Genomic DNA, 26,379 nt, shown 5'->3' with positions numbered 1-26,379 from the left:
AGCAAAATTCTTTTATTTTCGAAAATTTCAAAGCGAGCCATCAGATCTCGTGAACGTTTTTCGCTCACCCTACTGTAGTTTAGAGCATGGCAACAAACTTTGTGCTCGGCAACATGCCGTGCTCTCTCTTCATTTGCATGTACCGGGCTAGGTAAGATACTCGTGAACCGATCACGCCACCCTTTATCGACATACAACATATCTTCCTTGAAGTAACTTTTGCTGATCGTGCCTGTTGCATTTCAGAAGGAGAGGATCTTTCGTTTCTCTCCAATTAATATCTCACCAGAGTGCAGCATGCCAATCAATCCAGCAAAATGAAATTTGCCTTTGCTCCCCCGACATTATTTTTCGGGCGTCAGCTTTTTGGACGGTTGGGATATCCAATTCTATCAAAACCCCAAAATCGCACCCTGGTAGAAGCAAAACTAACCGCCCGCGAAAGACGTCGTTCCTTGGGACAATCAAGAAAGCGTGCTCACCTGGACGTGAAAAAGAACTATGATACCCGTCATGATCACTTGGTGAGTGCTGTTGTGACAATTCCTAGATATGTTAGGGATCGATGCTGCCTCACGTCGCGCATGGCGCGGGTCAAGGTATTTCTAGAAAGGGCCCATATATCCGATGTTGGAGTTTTTCGTGGTCGTGTGCGAGCAGGGCTTGTGAGTATATTTCCTGAGCTAGAGCAACGCGGTTTTTTGCGTGTTTCAGATGGCTTTGACATGAAGATTGGTGGGGGTGCGGCGGTTCACACCTCAACAGACTTGAAACAGGGGCTGGAGAAGTGTGAAAGAGTGGGTACCGCGATTTTCATTGAGGTCATCCCTCACAACACACCCCCGCCGAAACCCCCGCTGTCACCAAGGGTACGCGCAGTCGCGGAAAAAGCACGCCAAGCGATGAGCAACCACGGCACTATGCTTCACATGATTAGCTTTTACAAGTTTACGACAATTGAAAATCCCCATGTAACCAGCGAGATACTGCAGAAATGGTGGTCCAAAATGGGTGTGAAAGGGCGAGTGTACGTCGCAAGGGAAGGGGTCAACGCTCAGCTTGCCGTCCCAGAGCCTGTGCTAAAAGATTTTCAGGACGCCATGAATGGATCTTGGATTGAGCGTGGTGCACCTCTGATTCCATCTGAGATCGTCGGCGTCTTTTTAAACACGGATGGCATCGTCCATCAGATAGAACAACCATTCGAAAAGCTACATGTACGTCCCAGAGAAAAGGTCCTGGCTGATGGCTTCGATGAACCATTGGACTGGGCTAAGTCTGGAAGAGAGGTGCCACCAGAAGAGTGGCACCGGACTTTGGCGGAGAAGCCACACGACGTCGTCCTTTTGGATTGCAGAAATAATTATGAGAGTGACATCGGAAGATTCGAAGGGGCCGAAACATTGGACACAAGCACTTTCAAAGAGACATGGGATAAGCTAGAGAAGCGACTGCAGCATGAAGACCGCAACAAGAAGATCCTGACCTATTGCACCGGCGGTATTCGATGCGTTAAAGTAAACGCGTTTCTTGAACAGAAAATGGGTTTCAACAATACTGGCCGCTTGCAGGGAGGAGTTGTTTCCTACGCGCGAAGGTTGAAGGAAAACGGACGAATACATGAGTCTATATTTAAAGGAGTCAATCACGTTTTTGATGGAAGGATGGGTGAAACAATCACGGAAGATTTGCTGACTCAGTGCGCAAATTGCGGAGAGCCATGTAACATTCAAACAGATTGTGCGAATTTGGCTTGCCCAAGGGCTTTTGACGATAGGATGTTCGTCCAGTGTGCGGATTGTGCCACGGAGATGCGAGGAGCATGCTCAGAGAATTGTCGAGAATCGCTTGTCAGAAACGCAGGTCTCCTTGAAGCTCCCTCGTCAAAGGAAACGTGTACTAGAAGTCAGTCCATCAATGATTTGTACGCAGACGCATTTTCTACTGACGAGAGTCCTCTTCTCCGAAGCATCCGAGAAGCAACCATAGAAAAGTTCCCGAGCAGGGCACGAATGCTGAGCAGCCATACTCAAGCCTGTTTCTTAAGAATGCTGATTCAGATAACGAATGCGACACGCGTCATAGAAATTGGAACTTTCACGGGATATGCCACTCTGGCTATGGCTTCCGCGCTCCCAACTTCGGGAGTACTAGTCACATGCGAGTACGATGATGAAGTAAGCGATGTAGCTGAGCGTTTTTTTGAGGCCTCTCAGCATGACTCGAAAATTATTTTGCTTCGCGGCACAGCCATTGATACGCTGGAGAATTTAGAACAATTGCCATTCGATATTGCGTTTATTGACGCTGACAAGGGGGGTTATCAAGCGTACAAAGACCTTTTATTGGACAGAAATCTTCTTCGGGTAGGTGGTTTACTCCTGTGTGACAACATACTGTTTCGGGGGGAGGTTTCAAGCATGTGGTTCAACGGTGACGAAGACGACTCATCCATACACAAAGAGATGGCTAGAAAACGGGTGAGGAATCTGAAGAACGTTCGTAGAACAGCTAAGAAACTACACGGTTTCAATAAGAGTGTCAAAGATGATGACCGCCTCGATCAGGTCGTGCTACCTTTTGGAGATGGATTGACAGTGGCGCGAAGAGTGCGCTGAAATGGACGACGAATAAGCGATTAAAAGAGCCAAACAAGTTATAGACAGTCGAGGTGTAAAAATACACCTGTTTGTTCGGTATCTTAACCGGAGACTTATTTAAAGTCGGGAAGCATCGGATGAATAAACTTAGACTTCCTGGGAGGCGTCACCCTTGGACTTCTTGCGCGGCATGAGAACCGTGTGAATGTTGGGAATAACACCACCGGAGGCAATGGTGACACCACCGAGAAGCTTGTTCAATTCCTCATCGTTGCGAACAGCGAGCTGAATGTGGCGGGGAATGATACGGGTCTTCTTGTTGTCACGAGCAGCGTTGCCGGCAAGTTCCAGCACCTCAGCGGTAAGGTATTCCATGACCGCTGCCATGTAGACGGGGGCGCCGGCGCCAACGCGATCAGCGTACCCACCCTTGCGAAGGAAACGATGGATACGACCGACGGGGAACTGAAGGCCGGCCTTGCTCGAGCGAGTCTGCGAAGCTTTCTTGGGAGCCATAGCTGATTGATGTGGGAGAATCGATGCGTGGAATAGAGATCAGGGGTCGAGGGGTGTCGGTGGGTGGGGGAGTGTTCCGGTTACTCTACCGGTGACAGTTTAAATACAAGTCTGATCAGAGTCAAGGGCGCCAAGGGGAGTCGATGGGTTCCAAGCGCACGCTTCAGAGTTTGGAAGTTGCGCCAAGCATATTCGAAGCGCATCGCATGGGACTGCTAAAATGACCAATGAACGGCGAGATTTGCATTCTGGAAATCTATTGGCTCTTTTGAGACTCCCCTTCTATCCAATCGCCTCATTCTATTCGTATTGGAGTGAAAAGCGCGCGAAAAGATAAATGCTCATTTTGGCGGGCTCTTCTCTCTTCAAATGATGGCGGGGAGTACTTAAACCTTCTGACCTCCTCACCTCGAACTCCACAATCCATCGCAACAGCCTTCTCCGTCGTCTGAAAATCAAAGTTAACCCACTTCTCAAACTCCCAAACTCCCGAAATGGCTCCCAAAGGAAATAAGGGCGTTCCCACCGCAGAGAAGAAAATCGCTAAGAAAGGTGTCTCTGGTGGCGCCGTTGAAAAGACTACTAAGAGGAAGAAGAGGAACGAATCCTACTCGATCTACATCTACAAGGTGTTGAAGCAGGTCCACCCCGACACCGGTATCTCTTCAAAGGCCATGAGCATCATGAACTCTTTCGTCGCCGACTTGTTCGAACGCATTGCTTCTGAGTCTGCCAAGCTCGCCTCGTACAACAATACCAAGACGCTCACTTCCCGTGAAATCCAGACCGCCGTCCGTCTCCTCCTTCCGGGTGAGCTCGCCAAGCATGCTGTGTCCGAGGGAACCAAGGCTGTTACCAAGTACAGCTCCAGCTAAGTCCGCCGCCCTGTCTGACAAGCTGTGCAGCTGAAAACCAATCTGTCGCAACGACAGACAAAGGTGTATTTTTACACCTAGTTTGATCGAACTTGTCTTGACTTATTCGTATTGCTCCCAGAATCAGTCTGAGCTGGTTAGTTTTTTTTCCTGACCCGAGTCCTTAGCCTCTCCCCCGTGAGCGGAGGCTGCCCTGTAAAGCTTTAGCCCGATGCCTTGTTCCGATACCCTCACACTCTGCGTCTGACATCGACAGCGCCCTTCCCGGTCAAGCACCCTAGCTTCCCCTAGCAGCGCTTTTCTTTGAGTGATGTTTATCTCGACACCAACTAGAAACAGGTCGAGTACCGTGCGAAATAGACCATTCTCGACTCATTCGGTGCGAAGGGGACCATACCTGGAGTGCAGCCCTCACCGTTATGTTTGCGACTTGCCACAATGCCGTCGTGCTAAATCATCTAGCCCCTCGTCCCGCTAATGCTAAACCATCGTAGCAGAGCAAGCTGTCACAGACGCATCGCATGCTGATATGGGTGGCTAGAATATGCTTTCCGGAACACTTGAGCTTGCCGCCAGTGCGATTCAGCTGTGGGTGAACAAGATAGGCGCATTACTATTTCACGCAAGAGGATCGCGGAAGGTAAAGAAGCTCGTTCTTGTTACAGTAACGCACGCTCTAAAAGCTTGTCACCGAGACTAACGAAGCCAATAACCAATAACCAACGGTTCAGCCATTAAGTTGTCTAGGTGATGTCAATGACATCACCTACATCATGTCATATGCTATCTCGAAGACTTGATGGGCATGTATCGCATTCGAACTGACAAAAAAAAAAAAACCAGCGCGCGGTGTGCTTCAACAAGCACGTGTGGTTTTGTGTACAAGGGGCCACTTGTCTCTGAACCGAGATAAAATTTTCTGTATGAGACAGTTCGCAATACTGTACCACTCTCTGATTTCTACAGTACAAGTATGTGTGCGTCAGAGAGTTTTGTGGTGTTCTGTAAGGCCTCAGGCTCGCGGCACTTCCAGGATGCACAACATGATTGGATAACGGGTGCATGTAATCGGTACTGTAGTTGTTGACTACGCTGCATGGCTATGCATTGTCTCAGCACGGGGGTGTACAGTACCGCGGGTACAGAGGGTCTGAAACTGCTCATGAGTTCTCAGCACGGGGGTGTACAGTACCGCGGGTACAGAGGGTCTGAAACTGCTCATGAGTCGACACTGTCAATGGTGACGCGGTATGCCAGGTAGGCAGGGCTGGTCATTGGCACACTGTCCGAGGGAATTATGGGGAATGTAAGGCGAAAGGCACCTTCGGATCCCTTTTTGACGGTAAGGGCGTTAGCGACTCATTGTTTTGTATGGTTTCATGTTTTCCGTGTGGGAAGGGTGTGCGTGAAGACCTCTCGCTATGGAACTGTATGTGAACGGAGGGTGGGAAGGAGGGTAGGAGGTGAAATGGATGCAGTGCCGATGAAGAGCCTTTCCTGAATATACTAGTAAATGGGAATAGAAGCTTGCAGTTTCAGCGAAGGCCGAGACTACAACTACTGGAGTGTCAGTGAGAGTACAGTACATTATATACATTACAATGCAGTATAACACGTATGTATCTGATAGCAGTATAGATGCAAGTGTGTGAACGAAATCGAACGAAGAGGCTAAAACACTGATGTCCGGCAAGGGATACTGTATTGCGCAGCATTAAATTCTGCTGTGAGAGAGCGAAGTGACTCGAGAGCGACGGGGAGGTAAAGTCACACTGCACGACAAGATGGGAGCAAGTATAGGCGCAGAAGATTTGGGTAGCGAGGTACCGTAGCTGCCCGAGCAAGGTTAACGGCTGAGGTCAGCCAGTGCCGGCGTGCAGGGAAGCTTGTCAGAGTGCTCCCAGAGAGTTCACGAGAGTGCAGCACAGAGGTGGTGCGATATGAAGATCATCAGAGCAGAAAGTGATGGTCCTGTCGGGAACGGTGTGTGCAGAGAGCGTGACGAAGAGTTATGCGGGTGAAAGGTGTAATACTGTAGAATATGGTGGAGATTTGGATGTTGCGATTCGAGATTCAGGATCCGTTGAAACGGTGGATCCCCATTCGACATTTGACCGAAGAAATTCATTTGGCGAAACTCCCACTGGGCCCTGGTGATCATACCAACCAATTCCATCTGCCAACAAAAAGCAACGAATGTAGGGCTGGTTCCACGCGCCCATTATTCCACTTGGCGGAACAGCAGAGCGCTGTGCCCGGCTGCGGCACCAATAGTAATCCAGGAAGCACGTCACGTGGTCACGCGAACTTGATGCAAACGATGGCGAGCACCTGGCGACGACGTATTGGATGTGGAGATTACACACGCCATTTTGCGATGTCATGTGCGATGTCCAAATTTGTACTGTAATTGGTTGCTGCAACGCATTCCTCCATCAACCTCGAAATCCTTGGTCGCTCATCGCGTCACGAGGCCCCCTACTGTCCAACGGCCCAATTGCCGTCCGTGCTCGCCCCCCTTCTCATGCAAGCCGCTTTTCAGGTTTCTTTCCTCATCAAACTTTTTTTCCTCACTTCTCCTTAACTTCACCTCTTGTCCAGACACATCATCCACTTCTTACAAACCCCGCCCTACCGCACCCCCCCGCTTGTCTTACCCACCCCCGCGCTCCACACCGTCCCTGCAGTTTACCGCACCTATTCTTCGCCTTCCTCTTCGTGTACCCCTGCCACTCATCACAAATCACATTCCTGCACTCCTTCCGTCTTTGCTTGTCGACATTTTCTGTTTCGTACCTCCGTCCGGCCATTCTCGGTGCACATACCCTTTCCCGCCCACGCCGCCTGGTCTCAGCTTTGGGTTTTACTTTCTTTGCGACGCTCCGGCTTTGAAACGCGTGTTCCGACACGCCACGGGATGCAGCTTGCATGCAACTCCCTTCAAAACTTCTGCTCTCGCTTTTGGTCGACCCCGACCCTTCACCGTTCATGTCCCCTAAATATCCATCGCAATCCACCTTCCTCGCCTTGGTCAACCAACTCCGGTCAGTCCAGCCTCGTTCGCTGCTTACCGTCCTAACCACCGTCCTATGCCTCGCCTGCGCCCGGGTCGCCTATCGATACACTCAGCGGAAGAAACCATCCACGCGTAACTCTCATGGGCCACCCCTGGCGTTAAGAAAGAGACGCCGACCCTCAATTTCAGAGATTACCGTCGCAAACACTTCCCCGGCCGCTGTCAAGGAGATAAAGCTTTCTTGTATCGCAGGTTGTGGAACTGTTATTAGCTATACCAAACGCGCTCTTTGGGACTGCTTCCTCTGCCCGCTTCTCGCATGGCTTATCAACACATTGGCCGTCATCTTTGCTGTCTTGGTGTCATTTATTCCTTCCTTTTTCTGGGTCAAGAGAAAGAAGTTGAAAGTTTGCGTTGCCACGTCGTTGCCCTCTTCGTCGGACCTCCGCCACCATAAGATCCAGCATGCCGAAACCACTCAATTCAACAAAGGGAAGACTACCCCTACTTTATCTCCCTATTTTTCCGCACTCATGGTTCCCGCCGCTCTCTCATGCACTCGATCCCGCAAATCTCTGGTCTTAGATTTGGACGAGACTTTGGTACACTCACAGTTCAAGCTTACCGAGCATTGTGACCTTCGCTTGGAAGTACGTGTGGATGAGTTTCCTGCCGTTTTCTACGTGTCCAAGCGTCCGTACCTAGACGTCTTTTTGCGAACTGTCGCGCAATGGTATGATGTGGTCATTTACACTGCTTCTCTGCAGAAATATGGAGACCCCTTGATCACAGTGCTGGACACCGATCGCCTAGTGAAGCGACGTATATTTAGACAGGACTGCATCAGACGCAATGGAAATTTTGTCAAAGACCTTACTATTGTCAACCCCAATCTGGCTGATGTCCTTATCGTCGACAACAGTCCAGCTGCTTATTCTATTCAGCCATCAAACGCTGTTCCCATTGAGGCCTGGTACCATGACCAGAATGACGAGGAACTGCTTAACTTGCTCCCATTACTCCACGCAATCGCATTTTTGAATGACGTTCGCTCTCTACTGGACCTCAGATTAACTGGTGGAGCTTTAGCGGGTCGTCGAGGACGCCCGGTCTCGCGATAGATAGTGACCCTACACTGCAAACTCTGGCTTGAGTTATACATCCAAATCAAGGCAACGGAAGCAAGAAGTGGGTGTCATATGGTGCCCTTCCAACCACAGCGGCTATATCGACATACAGAAGACTGCTCTCGTGCGAGACGCTGTTGTCTGTGAAGATATGTATCGGCTTTGGCAAGTACAGCATAGTAGCGAATGATGGAGATTAATATCGCAGCAATCTAGGACCTTCGTCGTCGCTTCTGGTTCTTTTTATCTAGAAGGGCAGAAGCACTAATGGCAGCAGAGGACGAAGGTGGATTGCCTCTCCTCCTTTTGGGTTTGCGCGGCTTTCTTCTGGTCTTGTCATTGGAATCTTTGAACGAATCTGGCACAAAGTATTCTGTACAAGCCAAAAAGAGCGGCAGCTGGGAATCATGCCTTCTTTTCACGATCCAGCGGTAGAATTTTTCCGTGTGTTTTGGGCCAAGCCAGCAAAACCACATTGACGCAAATGGACTTGTTTTGAGGTGTTGATTTGAAGAGACTTCCCGCAAACCGGTTGGGGTTTGATACTTGTACTTTCGCGGGGTGGATGGGGTAAGAAAGAATGGGCGGGGCGCCGCCAGCATAGTAGATGTGCACTGCTCCCAGAACGGCTTCGTGTATACATAGTTTGGTTGAACAACAAACCAGGGCTTCTGTTGCCTGCACAAAAATTTTAGAAGGAGATGCACATGGTCGATGGGCTCAGTGGAGTATGGTGGATTAGTAACAACGCAGTCATACGCCGGTGGCTTGTTATCTTTCAAAATTTGGTAAAAGTCCTCGCATTCGTTATGCACACTTTCAAATCCTAGCCTCGCCAAGTTCCTCTTCACAGCTCCGTTGCAATAGTAGGGGTCCCATATCTTGATCTCCCTTCTGTCCTTGTGAAGGCAGTCTGCTAAAAATGTCAAGTAACATGCGATATCTTCGTACGCGTTTAAAGGTGTCTCGCAGTGATCATCTTGAGTTGCCTCGAATGGAAATCGTGGTGCGATGGGCAAGGAATTCACTTTGTATAAACGCAACTCCTCATTTTCATTTATCCCACGCTTCGTATCACCCACGCAAATGAGTCGTCCATTCGACGAGCGCTGCGAGTCGAAGACAAGTCCCCTAGTTCTTGATACCAGATACAAAGTTCCGCGAAACTGGACACCCTCTAGCTCTCCTAATGACTCGTCATCCTCCATGGACGAGCCCTGTTCAGGATCACAGCTCTCCGTAATAGTCTTTCCAGACGTAGGCGGGGATTCCTTCGGCGTTTCTGATCTCGCGTTTGAGGAACCGCTTTGTACCTGAGATGTGATCCAGTTTTGCCAGCACGTGCCGCAATACGACTTGCCAGTTTCGCTGTCCACGAGGCTATCGTTTCTGCTTCGCTTCCAAGTGCAGCACCGCATTTTGCATTTCGCACTAGCAAGGGCCCAGAGATGCTGCTGCTGCTACCGGAAGCAGGCCAGCTAAGAAAGGCTTCGCTGCTTGGTAGCGCTGGCGGAGAAGCTCCTGTAGCACTTTGGTCTCTCGTTGTCTACAGAGACTCTGTTTCGGGGAGGCACAGTGGCCGACTGAGCGCCAGTAACGACACATGGTACAGTGTGACGTCATTTTCCTGACTGAATTATTTAACTTTTGTACAGCACCCTGTATGGGAGAATATAAGCAGTTTTGACGACTTTCTTATGTCCAAAACTGATTCCCCGCGCTTTCTGGAGCTAAATGCTTGTTCTGCTCTGCTGCAATCAATGCAAACAGGCTCCTTCACAGGAAATTAAATATCTGCATTACCACGATGTTTGCATCTGAGCTGAATGTCTTACCATCACCTCGGGACGGAACCAACGAAAGAAGAGCCTTAAGTCTTCAGCTGTAAGTTTTGTGACAACTGCCATGCAGAAGGAAACCGAACTAGAATGGCGAGAACGATTATTGCGAGAACAAAAAGAGGCCTTACTGGGGCTTCAAAGCGAGCATGTGGAATCCCTTTCCAATTATGGATCCGACGAATACCTCAAGAAGCGCAACATAGTGAAAACATCTAGCCCAAATTTCAGCATCGGCCGAGTATCGCTCTCACGTCAACGGACTCCCGCCCCGAACGGTTTGGAGACGGCAGTATGCCCAGGTATTGACATACCTCCGAGTCTGAGCGATGCAATCGATTTTAAACAGAGGAGGCGTGGAATAGTTGGAAAGAGACAACCAATACAGCCAATGCACCCTGAGTTGCTTGGTGATGACAATTTTGCTCCCGGAAAAGCTGGATGGTTTGCATCTAGAGAAGAAGTGTCAGGAGAAGATGGTATCTCATCAAAGCTTGTCACTCCAAGCAGCTGTAGGAATGCTCCTTTGAGTTTCGAAGTTGCACTACAAGATGAAGAAGTGACATTGTCGCGACGCGTGACGGCTATTAACTTTCACAAAAAGTTTGAGGACATCGTTATCTCTGCTCACGGTGAGAGGTCGGATGGAAAAATCGGTGGAGACCTTGGCACAGTCGCTTTGTGGGCACTTGATGGCGGTCGCGGGGTACTTCAGAGATCCCTTAGTGCCAACTCCCCTGTGACAGCAATCGAACTAATGGAAATCTCTCCAACGTTGGTTATCGGAGGGACGAGAAGTGGAAACATCGTGATGTGGGATACGAGAGTGAAGAGCTGCCTCCCCATCAACACATTTGGAAATGAGGCATGGGACCCAATTTGTTCGCATGGCCGGGAAATGGTGACAGAAATCAAAACGTCATCGACCGTGTCCCCAATTTTTTTATCATCAGCCACAAGCGGTTATTTATACAAATGGTCACTGTCCAAGCCGGATAGCCCAATCACGCGAACGATAGTACGAGATGAGAACGGGGCAGCAGAAATGAACATTTCATGTCTAGATTTACCTCACAATGCGAGGCTTTATGGAGAGGAATCGAGAGGAAGCAATCGAAGTTTTTCAGTTTTTGCGGGCGGTATGGACGGAAGCGTGAATCGACTAGAAGGAAAGGGAACGTCTTGGACGCCCGAGACGAGCTGCGGCAAGCATGAAGCGTCAGTGCATGCAATCTCTGCTCATCCGCTCAGCAGTCGTTCAGCATTTCTCAACGACGTGGTCATCACCGCGTCAGCTGACTGGACGTTACGGCTGTGGCTTTACCGACGGGGACTGGGTTGCAAGGAGCTCGGTAATTTTGATATGATGGAGAATGGTGCGGTTTACGACGTCAAGTGGAGCTCGCAGCACGCCACGGTGTTTGCTGCGGGGGATCAATCTGGGACTTTGAGTCTGTTCGACGTGAGTGGTAAGTTAGGCGGCGAAGGGCAGACAGAGTACCAGTTCAAAGTGCCGGGGAGCGAGAGTGTGGGGATTTCCAGAGTGCAATGGGCGCCGAATAGCCGATATGTGTGTACGGGAAATACAGAGGGCAAGGTGGGGGTCTGGACTTGCAACTCTGCGTTTGCTGGGCTTCCAGGGGCGGAATGGATGACGAGATATCTAAAGGAGAAAGGGTCAGAGAAGTGTTGATGCGAGTATATTGCGGATGAGGGACTGCGAGTGGGATTGATTCGTGTTAGAATTTAGCTTGAAGGCCTTGGTTACATGCAAAGTAGATCGGTTGCGGGCGCGAAGAAAGCACATTTTAGTGTTATATTGTTTAGAGAAGCCCTACAAAAATGCAAATGAGCACATGAACCGAAGAAGAAAGTTTGAGGGCTAATTGATGCTAGTGTCTAGACGACAAGCAATTTGACCTCATATGAGGTCAGTCATGGCCTCATATGAGGCCAGCTTTTTTTTTGCAAAAATATATAAATTAAATCGAAACTTTAAAACATTCAGTTTGGACACCATTTCTTTAACGTATACGCGCTCGGCAATAACATCTTGCAAAACATTGGGATGGCGGTTTTCAATGCACAGAGAGACTAAGAATCTAATGAAGTATCAATGATGAGTTGACTTTTTAAACAGGCGTTTTGGTTGTGAAGATATCAACATAAAACCTTTTGAGGTTGGTCAAAAAAGGCTCCTTTTTGGGCATTTTAAAAATGGCTGGAGAAGACGTGCAGATCTCACCAAACTCCACCCTTCCACAACGCAGAAGTCAACTGCCGTGTCGAGAGTATCTTTTTTCCATCTTGTTGAGCTAGCACAAGTCGAGAAAAATAAGTTGAAAAGTGACCTCATATGAGGTCAAATGGCCTCATATGAGGTCATTTGTCACCTAGACACTAGACGGTCTACAAAGGGGGACCTCGCTGACCAGCGTGGATTCTTGTACTGCACTACTTGGTATATTCTCGCTCTGCAGTGGGTGCATCCAGAAAATAACACTGTATCACTCGACTACTTTTTTGACCAATCAGCGACCGATAAAGTGGTCGCCGGCTGACTACTTTTGACCATCTGATCAAGCCCTCTCGACCCCTCTCCACTCCACCACTCCCGCACCACTTCCCATTCCATCCTTGCGCACTGGAGTTCCACATTCCAAGACCCCTCTCTCGAGCTGTCGGTGATGCCCGCTTCGCCAATGCCCTTTCAGAACAGCCGCAAGCACACTCTGGCAGCTCTAGCAGTATCGCTAGCAGCTCTGACGACATGTCTTGTCGCCCGGAGGAGGACAACAATGCGCCGCAAGCGCCGTCATCGCAACAAGAACCCAAAGTACCTCCGCCCAGCCATTATTCGCCCTCGCACACAGCGGTCCACTCCTTGGCGCGTGCTTCTCTCGTTCGGGAAAGACTCCGACTTCCTTGTATCCGTAAATATCACGAAGGCCTTACTGCTAAACAGTATACTTCCATTTTTTATACAGGAACAATTGAAATATAACTTCGGTAGCCCTTATCGAAGGGGACCGAAAACAAGAGGACGCAGTACGCAACTGGAAAGTATTGATTTGTTCGGGTTGGCTTGAGAGGGAGGATCGGATCCGTCCAAAAGGGATGCCATGTTGAGATGACAGTGTCAGAATGCGGGCGCCAGGTTTGAGGAGGAAGGTGTGGCTCGCTTTGGGATTAGGGGATGGGGAGGTTGTCGGCGAGTGGGGGTGCGAGTGGGTGTACAGTTCGCAACATGTTCCAACTGGGGTGGAACCGCCACGGAAGGGCAGTGATGGAGTGCAAGGGTGGTGGGGACAATCAATTTTTGAAACTATCATACAATGGTAAAGTGTTAGAGTGCTATTTTCTGGATGCACCCAGTGGTTGATACTGTACTGCAGGTGAGTTTTTGAAGCTCGCATCACGGGAGATGGAGCTTGTGGCGTTGCGGGCGAACAGCTCTCGCAGGAGGAGTGGAAGGACCCTTCATCGCAGATTTGTGACGAAACTAAAATGTACTTTGCTTCTATTTCGACGTACAGTGTCTTCCAGCACGTCATGTACCCTTCGAAGGGTACTGTATGCCCTTCGATTTATGTGCAGTAATGGTTTCGCATCTGAGTAGTTGATGCCCAATTCCTAAGAGTTTTCCCTGCCTCCAGCGTCGTAGTCATAGTCCTTCGGTGATAATTTCGTGGGACCTGGCACTTAATAATGAGTAAGCACTCTGCACCTCCGACATGCACATTGGCTGGGTAGAAACAGTCGCATGGAAACGCTTGTTTTAAGGCGTAACCATTTCAAGAGAATCTCGACTGTAAGCCTATTGGGAGCTCCAACAATGCAATGATTAGTAAACACAGTTTGGCAGCCTGTGGTTCGCCACCTAGATGCATGCGCCGCGTGTGGACCAAGTTCGGTGATTTTTGAGAAACGCCCAGGCGAGACGCACTTTCTCCAGCAGCTTGCTTCACCTGAACATACCACACACACCCCGCGCGTCACGCCCCGGCTTGTTGCCCTGCCCACCGCGCTTCTGGCCCTATACGCTGCCGAGTGTAGTCCACACTAATCGACGTCGTCTGTTGAAGCTCGCCTACCATCCCCACCCCCCCCCACCCCGCGCTTCTCAACAGCCACCCTCCGTGTCCAGCTCCTCTCCCCGCAGCCCTCGTCAACACCGCCGTCTCCCAGAAACACTCTGCAACCGGCCGCCTCCTTCCCGTCCAACAGCGAACGCAAGGGGCTATCCGCCTTCGCATGATGATGCCCCCAACCTTCGTCCTTCTTCCATACCTTACATCCCGCCAGGTCTTCCCTCCAACAGGCGGTAGGTCTGGTACGGAGGATAGTTCTGACGCTGATACTGGGTTCACTTTTACGATGTTTCGAGTAGCCCTAGGTGTGGTTGCTTTTTTGTCTTTCCTGTTCCTAATACGATTATACGTCATCTACCGTCGTCGAAGGGCCAACATGCTCCACCCCGTTGCCACTCCAGTAGCTAGTCCTTCGACTACTAATGACCAGCAGCTCCCACCCCCGTCACATATTGGAACCTCTGGGCGACCCCATGTTATCTCCGTCCCGACTCGCGCTGTGTATATTAGCGGAAGAAACATGCATTTGCCTAATGCCATCCCAGATGCTCCGGGTTGGTCTCAAATATATCCTCAACACGTTGTTGGCGCACGCTCACGTGTCGTTACAACTGAGGAGACACGCTCTACTCCTCGATTCAATCCGGAAGACCTAGTCAGCATGGAAGTCTCAGATAGGGACAAGGGAAATCCATGTCCCATCTGCCTTGGCGCTCTTGAGGAAGAACCCGTCAGTACCGGCCAATGCCTCCATCTCATGCATTCATCTTGTCTGAAAAGCTGGCTGGCCAAGGATACCAAGAGTGCATGTCCGGTTTGTCGCGTCAGTTATGTCCAAAACGCCGCGAACCAACTCGATGCTGCACTCGAAGATGCGGATAGTCGCACCAATTCTCAGACTACGCAACATCAATCAATCTCAGTAACAGCTTCTCGACACCGCTTAGCCACCCGGTGACGACCACATTACGGTTGCATCTTGAGATCCACATCGGACTATCATCGCGAGCAAGCGACGTAGGACCCTGTTCCGAAACTTTTTTTGCCGCGATCGCTGAACCACCAAATGTGGACGAACTTTTCAGCCTGAAGGGGCGAAGAGAGAGCCATCTTCTTCAATACATCGTGGCAAATACTCAATGATATCCCTATACTCCTTGAGATCACCTGGGTGCGGAGAAGCCAGCAGAATTGCTTGCTTCCGTCTTGGGCTTCCCATGTGCGTCTCAGTCACGGTGTGGCATCAAGGCATCGTTCATCGGCAGCATATAATTTTTCGCGCCATGCTTAAGACTTTCCACTCAATTGGCCAGATGACGACCATCGCCTGCCATTGAAGGATGCAGCATTGCTTCATGCCGACAAGGAATTTATATACACAAGTCCCTCATTACTCGTGTGCACTTTCTAAAGCAAAACTGCCTATATAAATTATTGGTAATATTAGGCCTCGTGTTCGACCATGCTGACCGTTGCTTGATTAGGGGGACGACAGAGCAGCTGTTCCAACGCAGTTCCAACGCAACCCATCCTACTCGAGAATCAGAAAAAAGTAATGCGCTTGGAGATGCGATCATTTTGCTATCACTGAAGGACCAAGTCGACACGCACGGTTGCTCCCTTTAGACCTGCAGGCGAGACAAGGCTGTGAATGTGTGCACATTGGCACTACTGCCATTCCAAAGCCTTGTCACATTCCTATCGTGTCCAGCCGGCCAGCAGATTCTTCAACACACAGTTCCGCTCAATTTTCACTAGCTTGAGGGGCTTTTGCCAAATTGAGTTGTCGTCGATGTGCTTGAACAAGTTGGAAAGAAGACGTATCGATAACCTTATTCAGTAGTTGAATAAGGCCTTCCGGTCCAAGTGCTCCTTTGTTGTTGAGTTCTAATTTGCAATATAAAACAGCGGTTGAATCAGTCCAGTGCGAAAGCCCAACATGCTCCAAAATGGGCTCGGCCTCTTCCGTTGATGCCAGTCGTATCTCGTACAGCATTTTACGCAAATCCCGTGTCATTACTTTTCCACGCTTGCTCACTTTCTCGACCTCGACCGGACCTGATTCCAGAACTCGACGAATGACGTCATTCCAGTTAATGGACATGTCCTCTGCGTCAATCGCGATAACGTACGTTGCCGAGCACATCAATACACTAACGGCAGGAGACTTCACTGGCACATCCCTTGCCCAGACAATTCGAGTACCCTGCGGGAGCTCTGCGTCTAGTTTCTGCTTGAACTGCGAAACGTCAATTTCTTCTTTCAGCATGAAGTCAACTAGTTCTTTGTCTGCTGTGCCCCCAAATGGAAGCGCGGCTGCTATGGTGATTCGTGGGCGAGGGTGAAACCCACCCGTGAAGGATATTGGCAATGATGCCCTGCGAATGGCCCTGTCTAACATTCGGGAGTAGTCCAGATGCGAGGCAAGCGACATAGCACCCCTCTTCTCAAAAGCTACTCTGACCCTCTGTTTGGTATCAGTGCTTGGAATATGCACACCGCCATACTCCGGAACCGGCGGAGGTGCGATGGTGATATTGTTACCCATCTCGTCCCCACAAACGCCGCAAGATGAACAGTCATAGAACGCGCAATCTGATGTCAGAGTTTCAGTAAGAGCGCGCATTAATTCGTCACGCAACCAGCCCTTGTCGAGTCCTGGGTCGATGTGATCCCATGGTAATGGTCGATCCAGAGGAGACGTGCCCTCATAGTCTGATGCTTCCGTCTTCGGTGCCAAAGTCTTGCGGTCTAGCTTGCCATCTCGAGCCGCCTGATACCAACCTCGCGGGCCTCGCACTTCCTCCGCCGCAGTCTCTGCAATATTCCATTCCCCATTTTCGCTCTGGCGATACTTCCATTCCAGTCCTGCCTCCTTGATGGCAACACACCATGCATCATATGCATCTTTCATACCTTCCCACCACGCGTCCATTCCCGCACCGAGCTCATGTGCCCTAATGATTACCACACCTAATCGCCGATCGCCTCTTCCAATAAAGTCTTCCATCGCCGATAGCATCGGGTCCGTCATAGACAGCTTCACGTCTGGAGAAGAGCGTAGAGATTTCTTTAACATCTTTTGCTTTCTTCGCACCTGATCGATAGATGTCGAATGCCACTGGAACGGTGTCCAGCTTTTTGGCGTGAAGGTTGAAATTGTCACATTAATCGAGAGCCTACGTCTCCCTTGAGTCTTGCATATTCTCTGTAGCCATTTAATAGTTTCGGCAATTCCCATAACATCTTCATCTGTTTCCGACGGTAAGTTGATCATAAAGTATAGCTTCACATTCTGATACCCTGAATCGTACGCCAACTTGACCCCACGAGCAAGATCTTCGTTCGTCAGACCTTTGTTGATCACATCTCGCATTCGTTGAGTGCCAGCCTCCGGAGCGAATGTTATGCCCGACCTTCTTAATCCCCCTATAACGTTCGCAATGTCTGTACTGAACCTGTCAACTCGTTGAGATCCTAAAGAAAGTGAAATTGCCTGGTTTTCTTCCTTCATCTCATTCTTCAGCTGAAGGCCAACACTCGGTAAACTTAGCCAGTCCGAGCAGCTTAATGAAAGTAAGGAAAATTCATTGTAGCCTGTCTTCTTGACACCTTCTTTCACCGTTCGAATGACGTCCTCAGGTGCCACATCCCTTGCAGGTCTCTGCACCATTCCTGGTAAGCAGAAACGACAGCCTCTAGTGCAACCTCTTCGGACTTCTACAGTAAGCCGATCATGAACCGGGTCGGTCAGCGGTACAAGAGCAGTGGCCCTCCACGGTTGAGGGAGGGCATTTTGCTTTCGTACCCTAGCGGGCACGTCTTCACGAATCCTACGAACAGCGCCATCAGAAGTGCGTTCATAGAAACGTGGGACATAGACCCCTGGCACTTCTCGCGCAAGACGCAGCAACACCTCCTCGCGGGTGCAGTCTGGGTTCTCATCAAGGGCCCTAGCGACGCATCGCCCCATCGCAGGAAGCATTTCCTCTCCATCACCGATGCTCATGAAATCAAAAAGGTCACAATAAGGTTCTGGATTGGCGGTCACGGTCAGACCTCCGGCAAATATTAATGGAGGTCCGCTCCGCAACTTGGTCGAGACGGCGTCCCTCTCTCGCCAGGTGTACGGTATACCCGCGAGCTGCATGACCTTGACACAATTGGTGGCACCCAGTTCATACATCAGACTCATGCCGATGATGTCAAAATCAACAAGCGCGCGCTTCGACTCAACAGCAAACAGAGGGCGATCATATTTCTGCAGGACTTCCTGCATGTCTGGGCCAGGAAGGTAGCTGCGGTCACAGAGCAGATCCGGTTCCTCATTGATGCAGCTATATAAGACAACATGGCCAGTGCTGCTCATGCCAATGGAGTACAAATCCGGATACGCGAGACAGAATCTTACCTTGGCGTCATCCCATGGTTTCCGAATAGCACCAAATTCGTTGCCAAGGTACTGTCCTGGCTTCATAATATTTCGAATTGCATGGAACGGGATAAGGCGCTTTAGACCTTCCCATGCGTCATCGGCTGTGCTAGGATCTCCGACAGATTCGTTCTCAAACTTTTCAGGAGGGGTTGCGACAGTATTGGTCGCGGTGCATACAATGACATTTTGTGCAATTCCCTTCCTGTGAAGCGGTGTTATGTGGCGTTTGCAAATCGCTCGACCTTGGAAGCAGGATGTGGAGGAATTGCTCAGAACAGCGGACGCAGGAGAGATGACGAATGTCATGGTGGCAGCAGAAAAGAACGCCGAAGGTCGATGATATCCACAGGGTCGCGGCAAGACACTTTGTGAAATAAGGGTATCCGCACTGAAGTGCAGTGCAGTACTGAGCACAAAGGAATGTCCGGCCGTAAAGCTTTACGGTGACGGAGGAGGACAAGTCGGGAAGATTGAATCTCAAATGTAAACGTGCTGATCTCTGCCATAACACACGAATACAGTACCCATGGTACAGTACAAATGCGAAACTACTGTACAATGCAATTGGAGGGATACAGACAGAAACAACAATACTGTGGGTTTACGCAAACAGAATTCTGAAATGTTTTTTTTCAGAATTCTGCAATACGTATGACAGGTGTAAAGTACGGGTGACCGAAAAGCGAGCAGTTTTAGTGAAAACCCGTGAGAAACAGATACAGTATGAGAAATTCGGTAACAGTTGTCCTACATGAGCGCGCCAAAATACCCTTCAGGGTAAGGGTAAGGGTAGTTCTACAGTATGCCGTTATCCCTCGAACTCAAAACGGGGCATGTTAAGGCACACCCTGACCCTCATGCTCTGTTGCCCCATCTGCCCTCCCATCCGCCCTCACATCCGAGCACCGCTCGCGCGAGGCCACGGCGTACGACTTCGCGCGCTACGCCTCCGTCATCGATTGGACGCCCACCTCGCCCCTCATCCGCAGCAAGCCGGGCCGAGTTCCACTACTTCCGCGTGCCGGACCACGCGAGATGGCGCCCCATCCTCCTGGATATCAAGGCCGCGCGCGTGGAGAGGGGGCTCTCGGACTCAGTTTTGTCCAGGGCTGGAGGTAGTGGGATCTTGTTGGGAGTTTGGCGAAGGGACAGGACTACTTCCCAGAGGGTCAGACTTCGTACTCATGTGAGTATACCAGATGTGAACATCTGGTTCTCACAAACTGTAGCGTAAACTGCTTTAAAATATTCTGCAAAATGACTCTTCAGAAATAAGATTTCTGCATTGCTGTTTATCCATTTCTCATTTTTGATTACAGTGCTTCCGCCTTATAAGAATAAGGACGGGAGACAGGATCCGTATTCTTATAAAGCGGTTATTCTTATCGGTGTGTTTATGATAAGGTCCAGCAAGCTCGTCAGCGCCTTCTAAAAAAGTCTAGTTGGTGCTGTACAGGTGAAAGTGCATATGAAGTCTCTCATGGTTTCTTATCGGAGCGCGAAGTAGTTTGAACGGACCAAAGATACAGAATTGCAATGTTGAACAGGTCTATAGTCTGGGATTGAGGTTGAGAAAATGTTCATATGCCGCCACAGCTGACTGATATTGCTTTTTGGCCCCCTTTTTGAGGTACGTACACGCCTTGCTGTACCCCAAAATTGAGCTCATCCAGAACTTTTTATTCTTTTGTCGAATAAGAATAAAATGCTGCTCCATGTGCCTTTTTTGGGCACTCCCAACACGGGAGTCTGCCATCATATTCTATTACCGAGGATATTCTCCAACGGGCTATTCTTATAAGGCGGAAGCACTGTACAGAATTCTGCCTTGCGTAAACCCACAAATTGTGGGTAATACTGTAATACTGAGAATGGTTTTCGAGAAAATAAACAGCTTCATGATATCCTTTCACGTCCTCACTGGTGAACCCGATTCCAAAAATTTCACTTTGTGGCTCGTGAACATGTCGTTCCAGTACAAGTGTACATGTGAGCATGTCGCTCATCAACTGTATTTCCTTCAAACGAGTCTGCCCTTCAGGAATTTTGGCAACAGAACCCTTTTTTCGTCTTCGTAATTGCTCTCCAACTCATAGTTACTATATCGTAATGGTGCTGTGCAGACCGAGGCGCATAGAGTTTCTGAGTACAGTATACCAGCAGAGCTTTGTTGAGTCGTTAAGAAAAATGTTGCGGCCGTTAAGGACAATGTTGACATGCGGTAATTGTTAACGACTTCTTCGTGCAAGCATTTAGAGAAGAAATCCATATGGCGTTGATTACGCAATCATGATGTCTGCCAGACGGACATCATGATTGCGGAAGCAGCATTGTACGGCACACTCTCGCTGTGGTCACTAGAGGGCATTATTCATGCCGTCCACGCATTCCTTCTTTGAGCAAAAGCGTGAAGCGCAGGGGAGCTCCTATGCACAGGGAGCTGGGAAACCGCATGTAAAATCTCAGACGGGCTCTGCAGAGAGTTTATCTGACTGTCCGGGCGTCTGCGTGAGCAGCAGTGAGTTTACTTCCACAGGGAATTCGTTAAAAACAGGGCGCTTTTCGTACTGTATTGATTTATACTCCTAACATAAACAAGTTAATTGAGTTAGTATGGGTGCGTTGTGTTATCCTTCCTGAAAAGTCTTAGACTCGTAGGTTGAGGGAGGGCTGTGAAAACTAACTTCAGGTCTGCCATTATCCGACGAGCCTGGATGGCTTATCCGTTCGATTGCGCAGAAACTTGCCTCCGAAAAATAAAAAGCGGGTCTTCGGGCCAACAACCCTCCTGACATGAGATAATCCAAAGAGGCAGCACCCGATCATCGTTGAAGTCAGTACAATATTGCCTGGGTGAGCGCAACTAAGACGACTGAACATATCGGCACTCAACCATAAATCGGTCTTTGGGGGAGGGGAGCCCCGAGTGGGTTCCAGTACCTTGGAGCAGATGTTTTTGCGAACGGCAATTGAGATGTCTTATGTGCGGGCTGTACATCTCCGTGAAACTGAGGTGCTTGCAAAGGAGGAGGAGTGACCGGGTCTTGGATGGTACATACCAGGACTGGAGGATTTGGTTCAGTTTGAGGATCATGAGATACACCTGTGGATTGGCCGTCTTCAACTTCGCCGTTTTCACGAAAAGCTCTTGTTCTCCTGAGATATCCGCGCCACCAGAGACAAAATATAAGCACCGAAGTCAACCACACGAGAAATGCTAGCCCAACTGTGACGTATATTTTTGTCTTGCCTGATTCATGATTCACGGGCGGTCCCCTTAAGTCTGGCTCCATTCAAAACACGTTTTGATGCGAAATTGGCGGAAGCTGAGTGTTGAATAAACGATGCAGAAGGCTGCGAGACGGTGGAGACGAGAACTTTCAAGCACTGTTGCCGACCGAAACGCAGACGGCGAAGGGTTGCGCTTCCGTAGACAGAATTTCAAGCAGTGGAAAACGTGGCTCGAGACAGTAGTGTGAAGGCGGCTGTGGTCCAACACACAGATATATATCTCTTCGCCATGACAGAATGCACTCTATGAAAGGATTCGGCGTGACAATACACGGAGAGGCCTGGCGAGAGAATACATCCGTCATATCAGTAGTGAAGGTTAAATTGCGAAGCGCGTCCTCTTCCTGTAAATGATTGTGCCCTTTAAAGCAAAAAGCGTGTATGCGGCAGCACAAGACGCAGTACAGTGAACTACAAATCCCTTTCTGTCTTGCAGTTATGAATATCTGGTTCGAATACACGCATGCCTTAGAACTGAACTTTTCGCCTTTCGAGTTGGACTGCTTTGTCATCTTTTATAATTCACAACTGCTCCTAAAAATTCCGCCGTATTCACGACATGGGATCAGTTGTATGGAAGGCATGCAATCCACACTTCAAGTGCTGACGCTCGGCTCGCAGTCGCAGAGCATTTGGTTCGCAACTAGCAGGCACATGTCAACATTATTCCGTTACGGATCTTCCACCAACTGCAGAAACAATACGCCAAGGAGGGAAGGGAAGGTTTAGCTACGTAGAGAGAAGTTCCACGCAGAGGCTCGGAAGAGAATCCGAGCAAAAAAAACAAACAGCATGTCATGCGTGAGCTATTGCTCATGTGAGAAGGCTATAGAATGTAGACTGGTTCAAGAGCTGCTCTGAAAAATGGACGTGGCACGTTGAATGAGATTCAACTGTCTGTGGAACTGGAGTGACAGCAACATGAAAGTAACAAAATCAATGGACAACCACTTTTTAAATGCGGCGTGCCGGTGAAGAGATGTACTGCCGCAGTAGCTACCAACGCAAATCCCCCTGCAATAAAGCCAAAAGAGGCCCTGCGCCCTACATGGCAGAGAAAGTTGTTTCAGGAGGCCCCATCGATCGAAAGTGACGACAAATGGGCTGGTCGAGGACCGTTCCAGCGCCAACAGAAAATGTTTGTGGTCTCGTTCACCACGGAAGGGGGGGCGAATGGCTTTGGATATGGCCTTGAAATGCGGGGGCCGTCTGCTTCGGGGAGGTATCCGTCACGGGATGCGGAAGCACTATGACGCCACCATTGAGTTCGAGAAAGTCGGCTCCTCCTCTGCCACAGTTCAGAAAAATTAGGTCACTACGTGTCAACATCGCATGCGTGAATAGATGGTTTTTTATCGGAATACTGGACATTTAACATAAACATTTGCAACGCGATAGGAGATGAACTACGGCGCTGCAGATGTTTTCTTGCACTGTCTACTCCATACGCTTAGTTCCCACGAGCGTTCCAAAAGTGATGTAGCCCTGACGATGAGCCAACCAGGACTACGACCTGAGCGTGAGTCGACAGAACAGGGAGTAAAAAGATACAAGGCAGGGCGATACTGTACAGCAGTATGCCATAAAATTGTGTTGAAAAATAAGGAAATAGACAGTGTGCTGTATTCTTGAATAAAATTTGTACCCTTCTAAACCATTCCCTGGTGATGGCGTATGGAAATGTATACAGCCCCCACAGCGTACAGTACGGCAGTGCTCAACTACTGACTGCATTATGTTGTACCTGTACAGTAGTCTACTGTACAGGTACAACAACAAATGCAGAAACGTGATACGTACGATGCCGCAGTTGCTCGAACCTGTCATCAAGCAACGCTGCTGCTATTGCTGCGAAAATTTACGGCGCCCCCCCTCGAATCCTTACAACTTCTCCGCGCCCCAACATTGCCTGCTTCACACGGGACTTGCCGACATCCATGGATGCTGGTCCCCTAACACTACCCTGGCCTTAAGGTCTTTGCCACCAAGCCAAGCCTGCCCTTGTATGGGCATTCGTTCCTCGCACCAGTCTGAGTAATCCGCCTCCCCTCCCCCTGGCACGATTCCACCACCCTTATGAATGATTTCACATTTCTGGAGGCCCGTGGGGTGTCGTTCTCCCTTCGTGAAGATATCGACGGTTTCGATCCATCGCAGGAGCCGTCACCAGAGCCATCGCCGGAGCCACCCGGCGAGGAGGAGGGAGAACTCATTCTCAACGGCCCTGGCGAAAAGTCAGGCTTCTCTCAGATGACAAATCTCTTCATTATCGTCGTGATCATTCTCATTCTTGCAGTAATTATTAACTTCATCCTGCGAAAAGGAAGGTTTCGACTAGGACGAGTGCCTAATGCCCCTTCGCCAGAGCACACTGGGATTCCGCCCGAGCCTGCAGATACCAACAGCCTTCCACATTATGCCCAACAGCAATATGGACTGCAGCAGGACTACTACGATGCACAGTTTTCAAATCAGCCCCTACACCGAGTACCACCACCCAGGCATCCTTTGGACCAGAACGGGCAATCACATTACGCTTACCAAGACCAGTACCCGCCACAACAGGGCCGACCACATTCTCAAGGGCAGAATGCCTACCAGACTTACATACCATTTCGGTAAATCCTGGCTGCATCAGTGCGGCACACGCGCAAGGAAAAACACTTTATCTTCCTTTTCCAATCACCTTTGAACCCTTGGTAACGTAGTTGCGGGTTGAATGCCAAACTATGATCGTTTGGGGAATTTAAACTGCACGACGTTGGCTGCCTGTGCGGTTCATCGTGACCAGTGTTATTCAGGATCCATTGGGCTGCTTTCACCTCGGTACTAACGATGCTCGGGGACATCCCCAACAATCGGTTTGGTGATTCGAAATATTTAACATATCCCCGTATCTCGGTTGCCGTGCAGAGGCTGTGTGCCAGTTTGTGGAACACCTATATCAACAACTTTCCGGATTGAGGACCTGGAGAAAGCAAGGTCAGCTGACTACCGGCACCCCACGAAGTGATGATGATCGACTACGCTTCTTCACGTATAACCTTCGTACAACGGCAAACCCGTATCATTACCCTTTCAGCCGCATGGATGAATCGCTACGAAATCATGGAATAGCCTACCCGAATGGACAAGGATCAACGGACTTTGCCGCAGCGGACAGGTCCCCACAAAGCTGATCAAGCCATATTTCAAAGAACTCATCAACGTCGAATGACGAGCTCTTCGAAATATGGCAGTACTTCGTAGGGACCTGTCCTCTGCGGTCGAAAACTATGCGAGCTATCTTCATATTTTCAAAGAATAAATATGTGGATGAGGTCTTCCCACTATGCGCTTTTCCAATGTCATGACTGTGATTGCTCAATAGTCGTACCGCATATCGCTGCATGGTTGCTACATATTCGAAGCTACGAATGAAGGCAGGCATTTCAGAAGCTTTACGGCAGCCACATGCTTCCCTTCTGGGTTCTACACGCATCCCTGGTATCGGCGACAGGTGTACCCAGTTTGAGACATATTGTAGAGGATATTCTGGAAAATGAGGTGGTGGGAGGGCACAACATCAAATTTGCGAAGATGTTATGCTGTACCTTATGTGTTTGGCATACCACTTTGAGTTGTAGTGGATAGTGCGATTCCCTCTTGCTCAGTATTGTGAGTACCACGCCCTCGAAAAAAGGGGCTCTGGTGTTGAAGTTTTCTCTGCATGTTCAGTCCAATCTTTTCAGTTGCCTGCAAATGCCCTTTTCAGACGTGTCGCAACTATTGCTGTTCCGCACGATGATTGATGACAATTGACCTCGAAATGTCTCTTTTGCCTTTCCAAGTTGCAGAGCCACTGATCATCCATGCCATTTGCCATTCGCCACGTAAATTGTCGATACAGAGATGGTCGTACGACGAATAGAGTCTCCCACGTCACATTTGAAACAGCCATTTGCCGACGAGGGACTATCACGAGCATCGAGTTTGGCGCCGAAGAATGTTCGACAGAAGGGCATGTAAATTCCTTCGTCGCACAAGTCGGAGAGGCCGCTAATGAAGAAATTAGTCGCATTCCGAAAATAGCTGTACTGTCCGGAACTCTTCATAGGGTGCTGTCATAGTGATGGACATGTGACCCTAGATGTGGAGATCCCGCGTTGGCAATGGCCCGTAGCAGCTCCATTTTGTCCAGTTGTCACTCAAATTACACAATACCCTGAAGGAAAAATGGAAAGCTAGCTCTCAATGTTGTCCGCCGAAAAGCCAGACTGCAAAAGAAGAGATGACAGGGGCATGAGCCTCGGAGCTATGAAGTAAAGTGCTGAATGCAGCACTTCGGCAGCAAGCAGGTAGCCACAGTATAAATGCCTGTTATTTAGGGTTTTGCTTGGCCTGGCGACAAGAACTCATGTTGCCAAATAGTCGTAGGTTGTTGCTGATGTTCAATCGAACCTCAAGGTTTGAATTTTCAAGTATAAAGACTGATTTGTTCGGACATACGCCAAGATTATTCGTTGCCAGCTCGTCCTGGAGGCGAAAGCAGCTCGACCGGCTGCGAAAAAAAGTGGATAGAGGCATTCATCGTTCCTGTACTAGAATTGT

General features: G+C 49.4%; 14 protein-coding genes; 11 read left to right on the top strand and 3 right to left on the bottom strand.

Moving 5' to 3' along the window:
* Window positions 1–317: 317 nt before the first annotated feature.
* On the top strand, window positions 318–2,618 carry CHC_T00004504001 (hypothetical protein). The gene has a single exon (XM_005715848.1). It carries the CDS (start codon window positions 318–320, stop codon window positions 2,616–2,618), a length of 2,301 nt encoding a protein of 766 aa, XP_005715905.1.
* Window positions 2,619–2,747: 129 nt separating this feature from the next.
* On the bottom strand, window positions 2,748–3,116 carry CHC_T00009247001 (Histone H2A). Its single transcript, XM_005715847.1, has one exon. The coding sequence runs from the start codon at window positions 3,114–3,116 to the stop codon at window positions 2,748–2,750; it is 369 nt and encodes a 122-aa protein (XP_005715904.1).
* Window positions 3,117–3,610: 494 nt separating this feature from the next.
* Window positions 3,611–4,224, top strand: CHC_T00009535001 (histone H2B). XM_005715846.1 is given in 2 exon segments: window positions 3,611–3,991; window positions 3,992–4,224. 1 exon segment carries the CDS (start codon window positions 3,611–3,613, stop codon window positions 3,989–3,991), a length of 381 nt encoding a protein of 126 aa, XP_005715903.1. The 3' UTR covers window positions 3,992–4,224.
* Window positions 4,225–4,301: 77 nt separating this feature from the next.
* CHC_T00004503001 (hypothetical protein) lies at window positions 4,302–4,469 on the top strand. Its single transcript, XM_005715845.1, has one exon. It carries the CDS (start codon window positions 4,302–4,304, stop codon window positions 4,467–4,469), a length of 168 nt encoding a protein of 55 aa, XP_005715902.1.
* Window positions 4,470–6,340: 1,871 nt separating this feature from the next.
* CHC_T00004502001 (hypothetical protein) lies at window positions 6,341–6,883 on the top strand. Its single transcript, XM_005715844.1, has one exon. The coding sequence runs from the start codon at window positions 6,341–6,343 to the stop codon at window positions 6,881–6,883; it is 543 nt and encodes a 180-aa protein (XP_005715901.1).
* Window positions 6,884–6,919: 36 nt separating this feature from the next.
* On the top strand, window positions 6,920–8,958 carry CHC_T00004501001 (hypothetical protein). XM_005715843.1 is given in 2 exon segments: window positions 6,920–8,128; window positions 8,129–8,958. The coding sequence occupies 1 exon segment, from the start codon at window positions 6,920–6,922 to the stop codon at window positions 8,126–8,128; it is 1,209 nt and encodes a 402-aa protein (XP_005715900.1). The 3' UTR covers window positions 8,129–8,958.
* A 187-nt stretch (window positions 8,959–9,145) lies between these two features.
* Window positions 9,146–11,858, top strand: CHC_T00009309001 (Dynein intermediate chain). Its single transcript, XM_005715842.1, has 3 exons — window positions 9,146–9,443; window positions 9,957–11,542; window positions 11,730–11,858. The coding sequence occupies exons 1-3, from the start codon at window positions 9,146–9,148 to the stop codon at window positions 11,856–11,858; spliced, it is 2,013 nt and encodes a 670-aa protein (XP_005715899.1).
* A 39-nt stretch (window positions 11,859–11,897) lies between these two features.
* On the top strand, window positions 11,898–12,092 carry CHC_T00004500001 (hypothetical protein). Its single transcript, XM_005715841.1, has one exon. It carries the CDS (start codon window positions 11,898–11,900, stop codon window positions 12,090–12,092), a length of 195 nt encoding a protein of 64 aa, XP_005715898.1.
* Window positions 12,093–14,226: 2,134 nt separating this feature from the next.
* CHC_T00004499001 (hypothetical protein) lies at window positions 14,227–15,980 on the top strand. XM_005715840.1 is given in 2 exon segments: window positions 14,227–15,021; window positions 15,022–15,980. 1 exon segment carries the CDS (start codon window positions 14,227–14,229, stop codon window positions 15,019–15,021), a length of 795 nt encoding a protein of 264 aa, XP_005715897.1. The 3' UTR covers window positions 15,022–15,980.
* CHC_T00004498001 (hypothetical protein) lies at window positions 15,980–18,804 on the bottom strand. The gene is made up of 4 exons (XM_005715839.1): window positions 18,025–18,804; window positions 16,848–17,862; window positions 16,092–16,778; window positions 15,980–16,005 (listed from the first exon to the last, which is right to left on the bottom strand). Exons 1-4 carry the CDS (start codon window positions 18,802–18,804, stop codon window positions 15,980–15,982), a joined length of 2,508 nt encoding a protein of 835 aa, XP_005715896.1.
* Window positions 18,805–19,355: 551 nt separating this feature from the next.
* On the top strand, window positions 19,356–19,688 carry CHC_T00004497001 (hypothetical protein). Its single transcript, XM_005715838.1, has one exon. It carries the CDS (start codon window positions 19,356–19,358, stop codon window positions 19,686–19,688), a length of 333 nt encoding a protein of 110 aa, XP_005715895.1.
* Window positions 19,689–23,568: 3,880 nt separating this feature from the next.
* Window positions 23,569–23,745, top strand: CHC_T00004496001 (hypothetical protein). The gene has a single exon (XM_005715837.1). The coding sequence runs from the start codon at window positions 23,569–23,571 to the stop codon at window positions 23,743–23,745; it is 177 nt and encodes a 58-aa protein (XP_005715894.1).
* Window positions 23,746–23,747: 2 nt separating this feature from the next.
* CHC_T00004495001 (hypothetical protein) lies at window positions 23,748–24,002 on the bottom strand. The gene has a single exon (XM_005715836.1). The coding sequence runs from the start codon at window positions 24,000–24,002 to the stop codon at window positions 23,748–23,750; it is 255 nt and encodes an 84-aa protein (XP_005715893.1).
* Window positions 24,003–24,139: 137 nt separating this feature from the next.
* On the top strand, window positions 24,140–24,481 carry CHC_T00004494001 (hypothetical protein). The gene has a single exon (XM_005715835.1). The coding sequence runs from the start codon at window positions 24,140–24,142 to the stop codon at window positions 24,479–24,481; it is 342 nt and encodes a 113-aa protein (XP_005715892.1).
* Window positions 24,482–26,379: the final 1,898 nt, after the last annotated feature.

The sequence above is a fragment of the Chondrus crispus genome, genomic scaffold, assembly GCF_000350225.1.
Source record: "Chondrus crispus Stackhouse genomic scaffold, scaffold_234, whole genome shotgun sequence".
NCBI lineage: Eukaryota > Rhodophyta > Florideophyceae > Gigartinales > Gigartinaceae > Chondrus > Chondrus crispus.
The sequence above is the reverse complement of the archived record's forward strand: the minus strand, read 5'-3'. Positions and strand labels throughout refer to the sequence as shown.